Source organism: Macrotis lagotis, chromosome 1, assembly GCF_037893015.1.
Source record: "Macrotis lagotis isolate mMagLag1 chromosome 1, bilby.v1.9.chrom.fasta, whole genome shotgun sequence".
Taxonomy (NCBI): Eukaryota; Metazoa; Chordata; class Mammalia; order Peramelemorphia; family Peramelidae; genus Macrotis; species Macrotis lagotis.
The window spans coordinates 599,628,846-599,647,010 of NC_133658.1; the positions used below are offsets into that span (position 1 = coordinate 599,628,846).

At 39.5% G+C, this 18,165-nt stretch overlaps 1 protein-coding gene across 1 annotated transcript in view; it reads right to left on the bottom strand.

Moving 5' to 3' along the window:
* Positions 1-18,165, bottom strand: part of MYO7B (myosin VIIB) — a 152,651-nt gene that overhangs the window by 11,681 nt on the left and 122,805 nt on the right. Inside the window, exons 36-41 of the mRNA XM_074214928.1 lie at positions 13,858-13,985; positions 12,385-12,542; positions 9,694-9,847; positions 9,078-9,236; positions 3,691-3,796; positions 1,518-1,631 (exon numbers count right to left, since the gene is read on the bottom strand). Of these exons, the coding sequence (XP_074071029.1) occupies positions 1,518-1,631; positions 3,691-3,796; positions 9,078-9,236; positions 9,694-9,847; positions 12,385-12,542; positions 13,858-13,985 (819 nt within the window). The remainder of the gene's footprint in view (positions 1-1,517; positions 1,632-3,690; positions 3,797-9,077; positions 9,237-9,693; positions 9,848-12,384; positions 12,543-13,857; positions 13,986-18,165) is intronic.

An 18,165-nucleotide genomic window follows, 5' to 3' on the forward strand; every position in this document is an offset into this window, starting at 1 on the left:
GTGTATATGTATATGTGCATATGTACAGACATACATAATAGAGAAATATAAGACTGTGTTAAATAAAATATAAATACAATACTGTATTTATAATCAATTTTATAATAATAATAATAACATAGAATTAAATTATATTCATATATGTTTTTTTTCTTCATAGAATAAAAGCTATCTAAGGTCAGGAACTGTTTTTGGTTTTGTCTTTTCAAAGTCAGAAGCTAGCACAGTGAAGAGCATACAGCAGTGTGTAATAAATCCTCATTGAGTGATTGACCAGGGGGTGCATATCCAGAGAAAGTTCACCAGGATCTTGAGAAAACTAAGCACTATATCATTCAAGGATTCGGTGAAGAAACTTATCTTGAAGAAAACAAGATTTGAGGGCACTTATGACAGACCTGTCTAAAAGTATTTAATGAACTTTCATGTAGAAGAAAGATTGCTAATTAAATAGCCCTAAAGGACAAAACAATTAAGTGCAAGTCACAGAAAGGTAGACTTCAAATGAATATAATTTTTTTAATTTTTAAAAATTTTTTAAAGGAATATAATTTTTAGAAATAATAGTAATCTTTGATGTTTCTATAAACTCTCAGAAAAAGATATTTCCTTTGGTGGTACAAATAGAAATATCCCCCTCAACCTCCATTCCCCCACCCCTCTATATACCCCCAGGAATCCTCTCCCCCACCCCCAGTGCCTTCTTGTCCTGTGCAGCTATGATACATGTTCTTTCCATGAATCCCCCTGAGGACCAACCCAGCTTGCTGAAGTTCTTTCTATTTATTGATATTTTTGAATACCAGTAGAGCACACTGGATGCACATGTCTATCCTCTTCCTTTTCTAGTCCCCTATCTCTTTGATAATATCTTCATTGCTTTTCTTGAATGCTTTGTTCTAAGTAACATGCTATAGTTAATGGACAAGTTATTTCCTCTTGTGGGATTCTGTTTTAATTCTTTGAGTACTAAGGCACTGAATTACCTAAAGATAAACATCCCTAGAAGAACATTGTTAAAAAAAAAGATGAGCTTTTTCATATATAATTCCTTATTAAATTATGGATCTATAAAATTGTTCACCTGAGATATGTTTCCAATATGTATGTCCTAAATACCCAAATGGACAATAGGCATTTTTCATCCACTTGATTTTTCACATAAGGATGGTTAGGCCTAATTCAGAGAATGGATCTCTTTAGGAGACTCTCCACTATTTCAGGATTTGATGCAATCAGCACAATATCCTTACAACCAGAAGCAACAGGAAATTCCTCTTTAATTCTGAAAATGACCTTTTCCATTAGGGACAAACATCTCTGGCCAGTATGTTCTAAAATTCGGGTCTTTATTTTTTGGTCATTCATTAGTTGGACTGGATATTCTGGTCACCTTCTCCATTTTAAGTTCAGATAGGGTAAATTGATGTCCCCCTCTCCCAAACTCTTAAGTTTTTCATCCCTCCTGAGTACTAATCTTTTCCCACAACTGCTAATAACCATTGTCATTGCCATACCTTGTCTGAAATCTTGACAAAAAGGCTACAACCCTCCCAGGAGTTTAGTTGCAGGTGAGTGCTGATGTTTTGACACAGATCCTGAACCTTGGTGTTAGTCCCAACTTCAAAGATCTGAAAGAAGCAGGGTGGTCAGTTATTGGTGGGGGGAGGCAGATCTGACATGTGGGGGAGTACTGGAATGAGGACAGGAAAAATGAGGAAGTCCAACCACATGGTCAAGCCCAAGAACCAGAAGAGTCTTGCTACTGTGGGAATATCTGTGAATATGGAAGCTTCCCCTCTGTTCTTTCCCTAGAAACTTAAGAGGAGGGGACATTTTTTCTGCAATGAGGATGTGAAGAAAACAAACCATGGTTATAATTCATGATCCTTCATATTAAGAGCTGGAGGAGACATCATAGGTCATCTAGTACAATTCCCCTCAAATCATATATGAAGAAACTAAGTAGAGAGAATGTCTTCCCCAAGGTCAGTGAGTAGTAGAGCTGGGATTAGAATTCAAGTCCTTTGATTATGTAAGTCTAGAGTTATTAATACTAAATAGCTTGTCTGATGTACTAGATTTGACATTGGAGGTCCTTGGTTTGAATTCTAATTCTACCACTTTATTGTTTGTCATTGGAAATTCTGGGGTGTTGGGTTAGATTAGTTGACTTTTAATGTGGTGGAGTGGATAAAACACTGGGCCTGGAATTGGAAGACTAATCTTCATGAATTCAAATCTGGTTTCAGACACATACTAGCTGTGTGACCCTGGCTAGGTCACTTAACCCTGTTTGTCTCAGTTTCCTACTCTGTAAAATGAGTTGGAGAAAGAAATGAAAAAAATCACTCCATTATCTTTGCCAAGAAAACCCCAAATGGAGTCATGAAGAGTGGACATAACTGAAACTACTGAATACCAACGAAAGATTAGTTCCAGTTCTGCATCTATGACCTTCTTATCTTTTGAAGATTTAAGGACTAGGATAGATGATAAATACTTGAAATATAACTATCTTTCCAATACCCAAGGGTCAGTGGTTTACTTCACAGTTTCTTCTCATTCATCATGACTTTTTCTCTTTCTCCTTCTTCCAATTGTCTCTTTGTCTGTGACCCTTTCATTTTCTCTCCCTCCCCTCCTAAATAGGGCAGGACTAAAAGTCTGAATCCTATAGTATTCTATGTAGGATTAGGCATATAACAGGAGATTAATCAATATTCCTTGAACCAAACAAAATTATTAATCTAGGAGTCAGGTCTGGGTTGTAGTTATGACTCTTTTGCCAACTTTCTGTATAATTCAAGGCAGGATATCTAAACTCTTAGGACCTCAACTTCCTCAGCTGTAAAATAGGGATATCACTTACTGTTCTATTTACCACACAAGGTGGGATTGTGAAGATCAAATGAAATTAAGTGAAAACACTATTGGAAGTTTAAAGTGCTTGTCCTTGAAGATAAAGATAAAGTAAATTTTGACCCTAGAGAAAAACTGAGAAAATGCATCTCTCTCCCACTTTTCACAGGTTGGGGACTACTGGTATGAAACACTTCATATTTTGTCAAGCTTATGTTTGAAGTTTGCCTTTCACTCCCTTTCTTTTATATTTTTTATTATAAGAAACCCCTTAGGGGAGGGGATATATTTGGAAATGAAGATGATATTAAAGCAAAGGGCATCTGTAAAAAAATCATATATATATATATATATATATAAAATCAAGTTTAAGAATTTCTCTCTTCTTTACCATTTCTAGTTTCTCTTAGTTCAGAGAAGTTAGCTAAGATATTATTCTTCAAAAACTCATAGATACATACCTTTTAGGAGTCATACTGGTAATAATTATGGGTCTGCTAGCCCTAGGTCATATCTGGCTTGGAGTTGATTGTTAAATTTTCACTGTGAGCATTTACATCTCAGAAATCAGCAAATGCTTCAAATCAGACCTTGACTTATTTTGTTGATTTTCTACACTTAAAGTGATAAAATAGTAATAATGTAGATTCAACTTAAATGTGTATTGTGGGTACATTTTTTACTCCATGGAGAGCCAGTTGTCAAATATTTGTTAGCACATCACTGGTAACAGCACCCAACCTTTGGCAGATCTAAATTCAGGGACCCATGCCCGGATCGAGGCTACAGGAGGAACCCACACTTGGAGGAGATGCCTGGACCTCTCACCTCATCTGTATCATTGGGGAAGTAAACCTTGTGGCAGATCCTGATGATGTTTTGCTGAATGGCCTCCACCTCCACGTGGTGAGGGGGATGCTTCCGGGGGCCCACCCTAGAAAAGAACAGCACAAAGAGTGTGGCCAAGACCAATATGGAAAGTACCTGTGCTTGTTAGCTCAGGTTTGCTCACAGTGTTTATAAAGTTGAAATTCCAGATTAAATTCTTGAATGGGAGGGTGGCTAGGTGACATAGTGGATAAAGCACTAGCCTTGGAGTCAGGAGTACCTGGGTTCAAATCCGGTCTCAGACACTTAATAATTACCTAGCTGTGTGGCCTTGGGCAAGCCACTTAACCCCATTTGCCTTGCAAAAAAAAAAAAAAGACAAAAACCTAAATTCTTGAATGGGTCAAACTGTGAACCCAGACTGTCTCCATAACCCTACCTAATCAACAGTGAGCCTACGTGTGCTGTTGGTCTCAGAAGGATAATAGTGAGAGTGGATCAACCCTACTAATGAAAACACAGTTCTGTTCTTAGTAGTTTTGTGAAAACTCTAATTGCTGTTGTAATATTCCATCTAGGCAGCTTAGAAGCACAAATCCTGCCTCAAGACACTGATTAGCTGTGTGACCCTGGGAAGTCACTTAACCTTCATTTGTCTCAGTTTCCTCATTTGTAAAATGAGGTTAATAATAGCATCTACTTTCTTAAAATGTTGTGAGAACAAAATGATTATTTTGTAAAGCTCTTTATAAATCTTAAAGTGCTGTACAAATTCAAATTATTATTATTATTAATTTCCTATCTCCATGCTTTTGCCTGGAATGTACTCCTCTTTTTTCATCAATTATATCGAAGAATACTTTTGATACTTAACTCAAGGGCCACCTCTCCTAATTTCCCCATTTGCTAATGTCCCTCCATCCAATGGAGTTTTCTTTGTATATATATTTTGAATGATGGATGTTTATATTATTTCCCTCCAATAGAATAAAAGCTCCGGTTTTATTTTTTGTCTGCATTCTCAAAGCTTAGCATAAAATTGTTGTTGAATTGTTTTGGCTGTATTTGATTCTTCATGACCCTATTTGGGGTTTTCTTGGTAAATGTACTGGAGTGGTTTGCCAATTCCTTCTCCAGCTCCTTTTACAGATAAGGAACTGAGGCAAATAGGGTTAAGTGACTTGCCCAAGGTCCTTCATTTATTTGTTTGTCCTTTGTTCTTGAAGAGGATCATGACATCAGGAAGCTGATGTCATGACTTGTGAGTGAATAGGATTTAAGAAAGGGAGTGCTGTGCAAGATCACCAGCCTCACTGTCTCATCTGGAGCCATCTGGTCGAGTGACAAGAGTGAAATCAGGATGACTGGAAATGGCCCCAGATGCAGTGGGAGATGCAGGTCTCACTGTCACTGAAGCAATGCCCAGCCAGTGACTAAGGCTAGGTAAAAAATGAGGCAAAGACTGGCCTCTTTCATAAAGTAAAAAAAAAAAAAATCAGGGAAGGGGAGATCCTCAGATTTCTGTCAAAATAGAAATAGTTTCTAATTACCCTCACTCTGAGTCACCAGGGCCCAAACAATAACCAAGTGAGGTGTGGGCTAGGTCTTATTGTTGGCCAATCAATGAAAGCCAGAGTGATTTGTGTTTAAGGCATGTTCCTTAAAATAATCTAGCATGTAAACACCAAGATGTCTTTTGAGGTTTCAGCAATCAAAATTTATATTCCTTTGGGCAGAGCATTCACAAGTAAAGGTATGATTCACTATATGGACAAACAGAGAGGAGGGAAAAGAGAGGAAGGAAGGAAGGAAGGAAGGAAGGAAGGAAGGAAGGAAGGAAGGAAGGAAGGAAAAAAGGGAAGGAAGGAAGGTAAAGAGGGAGGGAAGGAAAGAAGGAAAAAAGAAAAGGAAGGAGGAAGAAGGGAAGAAGGAAGGAAGGAAGGAAGGAAGGAAGGAAGAGAGGGAAGAACTTCACTGACCAACTGGAACTGTTGGGTCCCCAGTGAGGCAGCTACTCTATTACTCACTGACCATCATTTGTCCTTCATTCTCAGATAGGACCACATCTGGAAGAGGTCATGGTTGGCCAGTGGACTTAAGTGAGGAAGGCTGTGCAAAGTCACCAGCCTCACTGTCTCCCCCAAGCCATCTGAATCCAGTGGCCAGATATAGATCAGAATAACTGGAGATGACCAGGGATGTAAGTGGGAGGGTCACACAGATAGTTTGTGTCTGAGGCAGGATTAGAACCCACGACATGAGTCTTTCTGACTCTGGACCTATGCTCTATCCAGAGCAGCTTCTGTTTCACATAATAGGTGCTTAATAAATGTTGTTAAATGAATGTGTGAATACTTGACACAGCTGGGAGGTTTGGTTCCAAAGCTGGTGAATATATATGGAAACCAAACAGATTTCAGGTCAAACCTTTTGAAGCTCATTATTGGGAGAGGGTAGACTTTGACTAAATCTGTGAAGGTGTCAAAGTTCGTAGTTAATATTCCATACTGCCTTTTTGCCTCAGATTTTACAGATGAGGGAATTGAACTGGATGGCTTCCACTTCCAAGGATCTTCTGAATCTAGACCTCTGATCCAACAATCCTTTCTCTTTTTGCATTATATGATAGAAAGCACATCAGATTGAGAATCAATAGTCAAGTTGTAGTCCTAGCTCAGTAATAAACACACTAGCAATGGGACCCTAGATAATCATCTTTATCCCTCTGGGCCTCAGTTTCCTCCACTGTAAATAGAGGGCAATGGCTTTGTGATCTCTTGATATCCTTTCTGATGGGAGCATGCTAGCATCTGTGTTGTTTTCCCCACAAAAGCAAACTGGAATGTGTTGTCTTTGGGACTACTTTCTGGCTGGAGCTGTCCTCACCCTCCCCTTCTGGGGGGGCCTCTCTGCTCAGTCCCGGAATAAAGGGTTCATTCAATCATGAGACAGTGGATGCCACTGAAGGCAGCCCAGCCAGACTGTGCTTTTCTACAGCTGTGGATTTAAGGGGAACCACTGAAGGCCTGGGAACTCCTCTGGAATCTGTCACAGGGTCAGGTCTGTTTGGTCCAGATGTGGCCACCTTCTTGCTCTTAGTTTTGAAGGGAACAAACAACTGTGAGTGGCAGTAGTCACAGGGCCCCAAGTCAGGCCTAGGGAATGGCAAAGGAGGCAGCTCTGTAGGATACTCAGAGGAGTGTTATGAAGGATGCTTTTGAGTAACAATGTTTATAAAGGCATGTTTTCAATGCCAAGAAATTCTGTCCTCTGTAACATGTAGGATTTATTTTGGGAGGAGTTAAAGCTGCATGTGTTTCAAGGAAGATTCAGAGTCTTTGGTGGACAGTCACACATAGGGCAGGGCATCAGTACCATTTTCTATTCTTGCTTGTAGGGCAGAAATACCTTATATTGACCTGGCTCTTTATAGGGGAACTTGGAAGCTGTCTCATTCTCTTTACATTATGGCCTTTTGGAAATCTCCTTCAGAATGGCCTAGTGATGAGGGTCCTCAATTTTAGAAGCAGATCTGCTTTTTTTTTTTTAACTATGTGATTTTAACCAAGTCCATTAACCCTTCTAGGTCTCAGGTCTTTTAAATTTCTTCCAGTTCTAAGTCCTATGATCTTAAGTTGCTTTATTCATTTTCCTATCTCTGAGCAAGCTTCTCCTAAACTTTTCAGATATCAGAGACAAGTAGGACATCTGTATGTATTTCTTCCTATATATTTCCATGATCAAAGAGTTTACATTTTGTTTTGGAGTTTGATAATCCTTTCTTTGGGGGTAAATTCTCTTCTTGTTCAGCTTCTGTTCCTCCAGCTACAATTTCTATCCATTCCCGTCTCTCTGTCTAGTAATCTGTCATTTTGGGTATGGCCTCCTGAATCTATAGTCCCAGATGCCTTTAGGCAACTTTGGCTCACAGTCATTACTTCTCTATTGTTTCGTGTGTGTGTGTGTGTGTGTGTGTGTGTGTGTGTGTGTGTGTTGTGGGGGGGGTGGAAGAGGAAACTGGGCCCAACTTGGCCACTATCATACTATTTCCAGCTGAGTCTGGTCAGTGACTCTTTGAAAACTAAATATTTGAAGTAAAGCCCATATGGCCATGTGCCATAAGTATATCCGGCTAGAGCCCAATGCCAGATAATTTGAAATGAGGGAGGTCTATATGCCATCATCTTTGTCTAGAGGAGGAAGGATGTCAACTTCTTGAACTAAGAAAGGATGAGGAGACTTCCACAGGGCCCAACTTTCTCTGGATAAGGACCAGAAAACTCTGGAGGGCTATCCTTGAACTTTGCTACTTGGGCCCCAGGTCTTCTCTTTTTCAGTTCACTCACAGAGATTTTCCTGGAGGAGACAACCCTGGTCAAGGGCACAGCAACTCCTGTGTCTTCAGGGAAGTATCTCTGGGTTGCTGCTTCCCAGATCTGAATAGAGTAGAGACATCTTCTGTCTCTAAACCCCACCTCCATGACCCCAGAAGGTTATAAGAGAGAGGGAGTGGGGAGGAGGAGGAGGAGATGCAGAGGGATAAACAGAGATGAGAAAGCTAGAAAAAAATACCAAATGTTTATTAAGGACCTACTACTGGCATACTGAGAAAGGCAAAAACTCAATTTCTGCTCATAAGGAGCTCACAGTCTATTGAGACAACAGGCAAACAATTATGTACAAATAAGTGTGTGTATGTGTATGTGTGTGTGTGTGTGTGTGTGTGTGTGTGTGTGTGTCTGTGTGTGTTAATTGGAGATAATTCCAGAAGGAAGGCATGAAAAGTGAGGGGGATCAGGAAAGTCTTATGTTGAAGATGGAATTTTAGCTGGTCCTTGAAGAAAGTCAGGTAACTCAGGAAGCAGAGATATAGCACATGACCATTCCAGGCATGGGGCTAGCCTTGAGTTTGGACATGGATTGTCTTATATGAGGGATAGCAACAGCTGCCAACAATTAAGGAATAAGGCTAAAAAGAAGGGAAGGAATGAAGAGGCCAGGATGACTCTCATCCCAAGCTAGTTTATTGAGAAGCTAAACTTTACAAGTAACAAATGCAAGCTGGTCCTTCACCTTCATTCAGTCTAGTCTCCTCATTGACCAATATATGCCAGACTTTCCCAATTCCATTCTGTTTAACCAAATGCTACTATTCTTGAAATCCCATCTCAAAGTTTGTCTCTTCTAGAAGGTCCCCCACTGATCTCTTCTAACTCACATGATAATTTGATTGTATTCTCTCCTGTACTGTTCTCTACCTGTTCAATGGGAGTGAATCTTGGTTTCCCCAATCAGAATGGGAATACTTCAAGGGCAAGAAGTTCTTCCTTGTTTGTCTCCTGGACAGTATCTAATACAGGCTTAGGAGAAACTAGAAGAGCAATTACCTCATCACCCTTTGAATCCTTCTGCTGCAATCAGCTGCTATCATCTGCTTCTTCCTCCTTGACTCGATGAACTTCTGGGTGTGTGGCAGCAGTGTTTTACTAGGTGGGAAGAGGCCAGTGCAAAGCCAGAGAAGCTGCCAGCCACGCTCCAAGCTGTAGCTAAAGAAATAAGCCACTATCACTTGCCATCCAGTAAGGTCAATAAGAAGAGAGCTGGTGGGGAGCCCCAGGGGACAAGAATTATATATTTCCCACACAATTCACCTTAGGGAACAATATGAAGAAAGTTATCTAAATAGGAGAGCCTTAATCCCAACATGATATTCTATTCTATAAGGGAGAGGTGAGATATATGTGATTAATATACACACATAGTCATACACATACACATTATACATATAGACACACATGTAAACACACAGAGACACGTGCATTTGTATAAATCTATTTTTGCCTCCTACCTTCTTTCCCCATTGAAAAAAGAAAAAATCCTTATAACAAATATGCATAATAATGCAAAATAATTCCCACACTGGTCATGTTAGAATTTTTTTTTAACCTGGGCTCTGTAATCTTTTGAAAAAAAACTGTTTGGTTAATTTTTTTGATAACTTACCTGTTAGTGTTGTTTGTCAATTGCTTCATGATCTGGCAATAAACTTCATCCCTCAATGTAGCCTCCAGGATGGGGCCCGTGAAGATCTGGTCAGTGAGCTCCACAGGGTCCCTGGACTGCTTGGATGGGTAGTCCCCCATGTACCTCAGGATGGGTGGGAGGCAGTGAAGGAAAAGGGGAACTTTGCAAGATTTTGGCAGCGTGGGAAAGTGAAAGTGGGGGCTCTGAGGGTATATAGGCAGTTTAATATGCAAGCCACAGTTCCCAATTAGCACAATGGACTAGAGGCAGTCAGATGGAACAACGGATAAAACATTGGACTTGGAATCAAGAAGACATGAGCTCCAATTCTTCCTCAGACACAGCTACTTATCTGGTTACCAAAACAAGTCACTAAACTTCTCTTAGCCTCAGTTTCTTCATCTGTAAAATGAGAATAATAATAGCCCCTATCTCACAATGTTGCTGAAAAGCAAATGAGATAATATAAAGTGATTTGTAAATTTTAAAGTTCTATATAAATGTTATTATTATTAATGATGATGATGATGATGATGATGATGATGATGATGGAGAAGTTATAGATTTGTATTCCATAAGAACTTGGTTTCATGGCTACCTAATGACTTCTAACTTTGGCTACAGACTGACCTATGATCAGTCATATCCCAAATATCCTGGGGCCTGAGTGAAAGAGTGAGAGAGTATTGATGGCTAAATGAAGTCCATCCCCATTAATGGAGACATGGTTTAGGAGACACATCTTTACTGTTGGGAGATGGAGTTGAGGAAGACTTTGAATACAAAGGATGGGATGCCTATACTGACAGCGTCCAACTACCACAGCATCTAATTACCATGGTACTCTATCATGGCCCTGAATAGAGACCATCAGCTAAGTGCAGGAGCCATTTAGAAATACCACCACACCACCACAGAATAGAAAGAATGCTAGCCTTGCTGTCAACAAGACCTGCATTCAAATCCTACCCATAGCTGAGATTAGTACTCTGTTCTTTAATTTCTTCATCTATAATATAAGGAAACTGAATTTGAGAGCATCCTGTCCATATAGCTCTAAATCTATAACCTGTAACCCATATCTTCCCATTTTCTTGTTGTGGGATCAGTGGTCATTCATGTAAGTACTCTGAATTTCTTTATACATGAAGCAAAACAATGCTCAATAGTCCCTACTTCAGAGGGTTGTTAGGAGGCTTGAATGATATAATATTGGATTTCCAAAAGTCCAAGGGCAGTTTTAACTTTGATATCTTTGGGGATACCCTGCTATATAAAGTGCCAGCTAAATAAATAAATGTCTGTTGTTAGAATGATGATGATCATGATGATGATGCAACTATAATTTATTTACTTCTGGGAGTAATGAAAAATGATCTAGAAATTTCTTTTTGGACTGAATTTGTCTTTGTTGATTGAGGATCTTCCTGGGCTTAGCTGCTTTGTTCTGAATAACCATCAGCTCTGTACCAGCCCTAGATAGAGAGGCTTGATGAATGCTGAGCACTCCAGGAAAGTTGCTTTTTTTAGTTTTTAATAAATTCAAAACATCAGCTTGTTGTTTTGTCACTTGTCACTTTTTTCCCTAGAGCTCAGGGTGGTGAAAGAATTTCAGCTTATTTCTGATTAATTAAAATTTTATATTTACATAATTTAAATTTATGCAGCAATGGCCTCTAAGGGGTTTAAGAGAGCTTTGGGTTTTTTTTTTTAGGTTAATTAAATCCTACAAAGCAGGTAGGAACAGCCATTCCAGAGCTTTAACTAGGAGAGAGCCATGGGGCTTTGTCCCAGGGCATGGAATTTATAATGTAATGTTAGCTGGCAACACTGTCCAGGGAGGAGTTTTTTTATCCTGACAGCTCTGGTATTATCCCCAGGGAGGACAGTTGTGTGTTCCTTCCATTGTATGTCTCTTCCTCCTTTAACAACTTGGAAAACTCCTGGGTGCTGGGGTTGACCTCCTTCTTCAAATCTATATGACTGCCTCAGGGTCAAACATTGCAGGGTATATCTCTGCATTATTGTTCACATTTTATAGTCAGAGTAGCATAATAGGCCCAGACTGCGTAAATCATTCCCTAAATCACATAGCAAACCCTAGTTTGCGGGACTCTCATTTCCTTTTCCCAGATTTTAGCTGGCTAATGATTCTCTCTCTTTCTATTCTATCACTTACCTCCAGTCCAACCTTATTGTTAAGTTCACATCAGAGCCCTTGGACCTGATGATGTATCCACAAATTGGTCCCACCTGCTTCATTTTACAGCCTTCTATCTTACAACTTCCTAACAAACTACCCTATGTATCCCATAATAAGGTGATGACTAGTTAAATGGTGCTCTATGAAAGTATTGAAATATTAGTCTTTGTTACTTGTTGTTCTGTGATTTTGGAATGAATAGCTGTTTCTTCTTTTTTGTCTCAATGAATTTCTTAACTTGGGGCAGCAGTGACTTGTTGCTAGTCATTTAGAGGCCAGGGAAGATGGGGGTTACAAAACATGAATTGCACAGGAGAGTCTACATGGAAGAGATTCTACTCCCTGCCCCACCACCTTAACTTAGGGTCATATTGATAAAGAAGGCCTGGAAAAGCAGAGTGCTCATCTTCTGCCCTCCACCCAATGGAATTGGGAAAGGGATACCCAGTCCATCAGAGAAAGGATATCAATAAAGGTCTGGCAGGCACTGTCCCTAAGGTCCACGTTGGCATAGACTCTCTTCAGTAGTGGTTGTTTGAGGGGCTCCCGGGAATGCTCCCACAGTTGACTCTTATCCCGTGATTTGGGGAACATGACTTTGTTGATAGTCTCCTTTTCTGGGGCCCTAGATAAGGAGAGAAGTTTGCTTGAGACCTGACTCTTGGGAGTCTTCAATATCTTTTCTTGAGGGTCTTCCCTTCCCAGATTGATTTTTTTTGGGGGGGGGAGTAGGCAAAATGATCATTCTTTGCTTCATTTATTTCTTACCTAACCTAGATCAGCAAATAGGCATTGCCACAGTCAAAGTGAAGCCTGTTAAAGATCTTAGCTTAAAAAGATCAAGGTCTCCCACTTCATCTGAGGCCATCTCTAGTCATCCTGATCCATATCTGGCATCTGGACTCAGATGGCTCCAGAGGAAAGAGTGAAGCTGGTGGCTTTGCACAGCCCTCCCTTTAAATCCAATTCACTTGCATGTTGTGACATCACCTCCCTGTGTCATGGTTCTCTTTGAGAACAAAGGACAAACAACAACAACAGCAACTCTACCACTTAGCTCCAGCCCTGCCACTACTGTTAAGTTCACCTTAGAGCCTTGGACCTAATGAGGTATCCACAAATTGGTCCTACCTGCCTCATTTTACAACCTTATAACTTACACCTCCCCAACCAGCTATACTATGTATCTAGGGATAATGGAATGGCTAGTCAATTGGTGCTATATGAAAGTATTGGGATATTATTGAGGTGTAAGAAGAACTCAGAATCACATAGGAAGACCTCTACCATAGAAGGATGACTACAATAATGTAAATCAGAGTTCTTGTTCTGGGGTATCTTGGTACATTTGGGAAAATGATTTTGAACCTAGATATAAAAAAACTATATTTTCACTACCTCTAACTGAAATTTAGTATTTCTTCTATTATAAAATTAGCATCATTCTGAGAATTGTTTTCCTTTGTAATTACATTTTTTCATACATTTAAAAACAATATTCTGAGAAAGAATCGATCCATAGGCATGTCTACTTATCAAACTGCAAAAAGGGGTCTATGACATACTCAAAAAGATAAAGAATACCTAAAGTAAATGAAGACAATCTTAAACAGCACCAAAACTCAGGTCAAAGACAATGTACATTGACATCAAAGTGTTGAAATGAAAGTTTACGTTCTACTTTTTTTGGTGACAAAATGATGGCTACTATTCATCCTTCTTTTGTGCAATATTTCTTAACTGTTCTTGGGGAATATACTTTGTGGATTGGTATTACTTGCATGTTTGTTATGTCAAAACAAAAGGTAACAGTAAAAGTAAAAGAAAAAGATTCTAATGGAGGCTGAACTAAGGAATCTCTTTCCTAGGGTATCTGTAACTCTAGAATTGGTTCTCACCTATTTGTGGCCCTGGAGGGTAGTTTGACTTAGCAGTATTACCTGAAGTAGTCATAAGAATACTCCTCTAGTGTGTATGGCTTTTCCTTCGACTCTTCCTCTTCATGCTCTTGTGGCTGTGCCTTCTGGGTGGCCAGTTTCCGATCCTCAGGGGACATTGCCAAGAGATTCTAGAAATAGAGATACCTAAAGTGAGCAATGCTCTCTTCCTGCAGTAAATATGAGCTCCCAAAAAGAGCCTGTCTCAAAATTATACTCAGCATTAACATCATTCTGAGAGGCTGGGCCTGGAGGAAAGACTCTCCAAAGAGGAAGACCTGTCCATAGACCAAAGCTCCTAATCTTTGACAGTTGATGACATGACTATGAACTCAGCACAAAGTACCAAAGACACAAGAGAAGAGACGGTGTGACCTTCAGCAAGAAGCCAACATCTAACTAAAGTATTTTCCTCTTACTTACTCAGGCTAACAATCTCAGACTCCTCACCCACCCTCTGTCTCATAGCCAAATTGTGTTAGATCCTGCCCTTTTATATTAAAAGCTTCTCTTGCTTGCATGTCTGTAATGCAAGTCATTTGACTATTTGTGAATATATATTTCTCTTAGTCACAGTTGTCCAGCTTGATGGGATGTAGTCCCAGTTACACAACATTGTTTATACTTATGATATTTATGTAACCCTCAAAGTTGGTCTGGTGTTGACTTTGATCTATGCCCCTATAAATGTCCAGTCTAAGGGGCAGACCTCATGGAAAGCGGGGCGGGGGGAAGATGTTGGGGAGAAGACAACTAATGAAGGGCGGATGAGCTGGTAGGCAGACTTGGGACCTTGGGAATGAAGCAGACTTGGTACTAGTGGATCAGAGAATAGTGGCTAGGTGGATTGATTTATATGTGGACTTGACCCTTTGGCTAACTCGCTGCTAACAGTAACAATAAAACAGTATAAATCTCCCCCAAGACAGCATCCCTTTGGTCTCTTTGAATTAATGAATCCATAGAAAGAAGAAAAACCTCCAGAGCTCCTACCCAACAATTGGCAAAGAGGATGGAATTTATTTAGGAACTCCTGCTCCTGCCAATTTGCTTTACAAAGTCCCCTTCTCTCTACCTCCATAGGCACAATCTGATGTAAGCCTCCTCTCATCATATCCTGCCATCTAGTTGGTTTGCTTTCCTTCTATCTCTCTCTACTCCACCCCATCCTCCACTCAATTGATCATCCTAATGCACAGATCTGACTATGTCACCCCAGTACTCAATAAACTCTTTTACCTACAGGATCAAACAAACTTCTTTTCTTATTTTTTTTAATGAGGCAATGGGGTTAAATGACTTGCCCAAGGTCATAACACAGCTAGTAAGTATCAAGTATGGAGTCCAAATTTGAACTCGGTCCTCCTCTCTCCAGGGCCAGTGTTCTATCCACTGTACCACCTAGCTGCCCCAACTGCTCTTTCACCATCTAACCCTTTTCTATCTTTCCAGTTTTCCTCTTGGCTGGCTTTCTTGCCTGGAAAGCTTTCTCTGCCTTCTGGATTCCTCCAAGACCCAGTTCAAATCCTGTCTTCTGTCAAGGCCTTTACCATTCCTCCCAACTGCTTAGTGTTGTCCCTCCAAGATTATCTCCAGTCTGTCCATATTTACCTTGCATCTATATAACTGTTTGCATGTTGTCTCCCCATTAAACTGGGAGTTCTTTGAGGTCAGGGACTATGCTTTTGTCTTTCTTTTAATCTTCGGTGTCTGGCACGTTTATTATTTAATAATAAAATTAATTTAATGATGCTTTTTGATTGATTGATTGATGGACTGGTGAAGAGTTTTTTCCTTTAATCTAATTGACCTCAGACACCACACCAAGCTAATTATTAAAAGGATCATGGTCTTACACACAGAGCTTGAAAGAACCAAGAGCATAATCAAAGCATAATGAAGAGCATATGCAAAGTCATCCCCTGGGTAACCCTTATTTCTTGACCTCTTGGGATGAAGCTGTAAAGTTGGCACTGCAGGTGAATTCTGTCCTATTTCTGGAGACCCAATTTTTAGGTATTTCCTAACCTAGAATAAATTCTATTTCACTTCCCCATTAGTTCCTTTTTTACTTGTAAGACTAATAGCTCCACCATCATCTAGTTCAGTTACCACCTTATCACTGTCTTTATGATTGACCCTTTCCCACTATCCACTATTCCTAGAATGTACTCACTCCTCACTCCCAGATCTTGGATCTTTGGTCTCCTCAAACCATCTTTTATATGAGCCTTTTCCTTCTTGCCACCTCTCCTTGCCCCAAGCTGCTAGTGCCTTTCTCCCAGATTACCTTTTCTCTATTTTATAACTACCCTATGTATATGATGTCTCTTTCAGCTAAATTGTATACTCCTCAAGGGCAAGGTAATTTTCAGTTGTGTCTTTGCTACCTCAAGTCCCTGAGCTTTTAGTAAATATTTGTTGATGGATTGCTTGACTACCCTACCCTGGAAGATGAGGGTCCTAATGAATTCTAATTTTCCATACGATGACTGGAAAATTTACCTGTTTTCTCTCCCCATCTTAGATATGCTACCAGTTGCCAAATCTTGTTTATTCTACTCTTTAATTTCTTTTCTATCTACCCCACCTTTTTTCCCCCATTATCTTCTAAACTCCCCTCGCTTTTTGTTTATGGATGAGGTAGGTGGTAACAACTTTTATACAGGCTCTTGTCATTTCTCCTTTGGATTAGAGCAGTTATCTCCAATAACTTTCCTGGTATACCCATACCATGTCCCCTCTTTAATTCATTGTCTTCATAGCTGCTGAATCAATATTCATAAAATACAGACCTAACAATATTACTCCCCTACTCAGAAAATTTTCTATTGTTTCAAGGATAAAATAAAAAATTCTCAACCTGATATTTAAGCCTTCCACAGCCTAGTTCCAACCTATTATAAACTCTCATATTTGGCATTTCAAGCCCCTCTCCCTACTGCTTCTAATTTGGCTTATTATATTCTACTCCCCTTCATACCCTCTAAGGTCCAACCAAACTCACCTTCCTGTATTTCACTTATGACATTATGCTTCCTCCCAGGCTTGTCATGCTCTCTCCTCCCATTCATAATAGAACCAGATGGGTGCCTGGGCACTCGACCAATGTGGAAAAAAATTTAAATTCTTTACTCTTTTTTAACATTCATAAGTGTCCATAGGAATGCTCATTCCATCCACAGATGAAAAAAATTGATGGACCTATGCTTGTAATAGTCATTTTTTCATTTCTTATAACTCATTATACCTTTGATGAAATATTTTAATTCCTTTAATTCCCACATTTTAATTCCTTCATTTTTGTTACTTCAGTAAACAAACATGTGACATAAAGAGAAAAAGTGCCAAACAGACAGGGATGACAAGCTGTCATTTGTTTATGCTTTGTGTGATATTCTGAGTGTGCTGTTGTTGTCTGAATGGTGAAATCAATAGAAAGAAAACAATAGAAATATAGATTTCAAGGGTTATCTTATCACTCATTTTGGAAGCCAAGGAAGTAGACGAAAAAAAGTTACCATATTTCCCCATGTATAGGACACACCTTAATTTGGGGGCAAAAATTTGGAAAAAAAAGTATTACATAAAGTTATTGAACTCAAGTTTTATTCAACATGAAATTCAAGGACCTTCTGGTCATAGCTTTCAGGCATCTTTTGGGCAAACCTAGTGCATGGATGCATGCTTAGTCCATTCTGTTTTATGAGCCTGGAGTACTAATTATGTCTCCTTTGAAATCAGTAACTTCTTTTTCATCAACAATTCTTCTTGTTTCATGCTGAACCATCTTTGTTGCCACATCCAATTGCCCTTTGCTCTTCAAACCATCTCTTCAATTCCCTCTCTAAATCAGGCCATTTTGCCAACTTGCCTCTCATACCCTTCTTCTGTTGTGGTGTTTTTCAGTAGGGTTTCTTCTTCCCATAGCCAGGCTCGAATTGTTTTCTTGGAGGAGGAGGAGGAGGACCAAACTGACATTCAGCAGCACGATTTCCATTCACTTTTGCAAACTGGATCACTTTGAATTTGAATTCAGCACTGTATGAAAATCTTTTTCTGAGCCATTGGGCACAACATGGCAAAACATAACTTAATATACCAGTAACAAATGTGAAACAATGAGCGCAAAGACAACAAGCTCAAAAAAAAAAAAAGGAAAATGAAAGTAAAAAAGATCTACAACCACTGTATAAGACACTCCCAGTTTTTAGATCCCAAATTTTTCAAAAAAGGGTGCATCTTATACATGGGGAAATCTGGTAGAATAGGTAGATTGAGTTTTGGTTCTACATATGTTTTAACATTGGC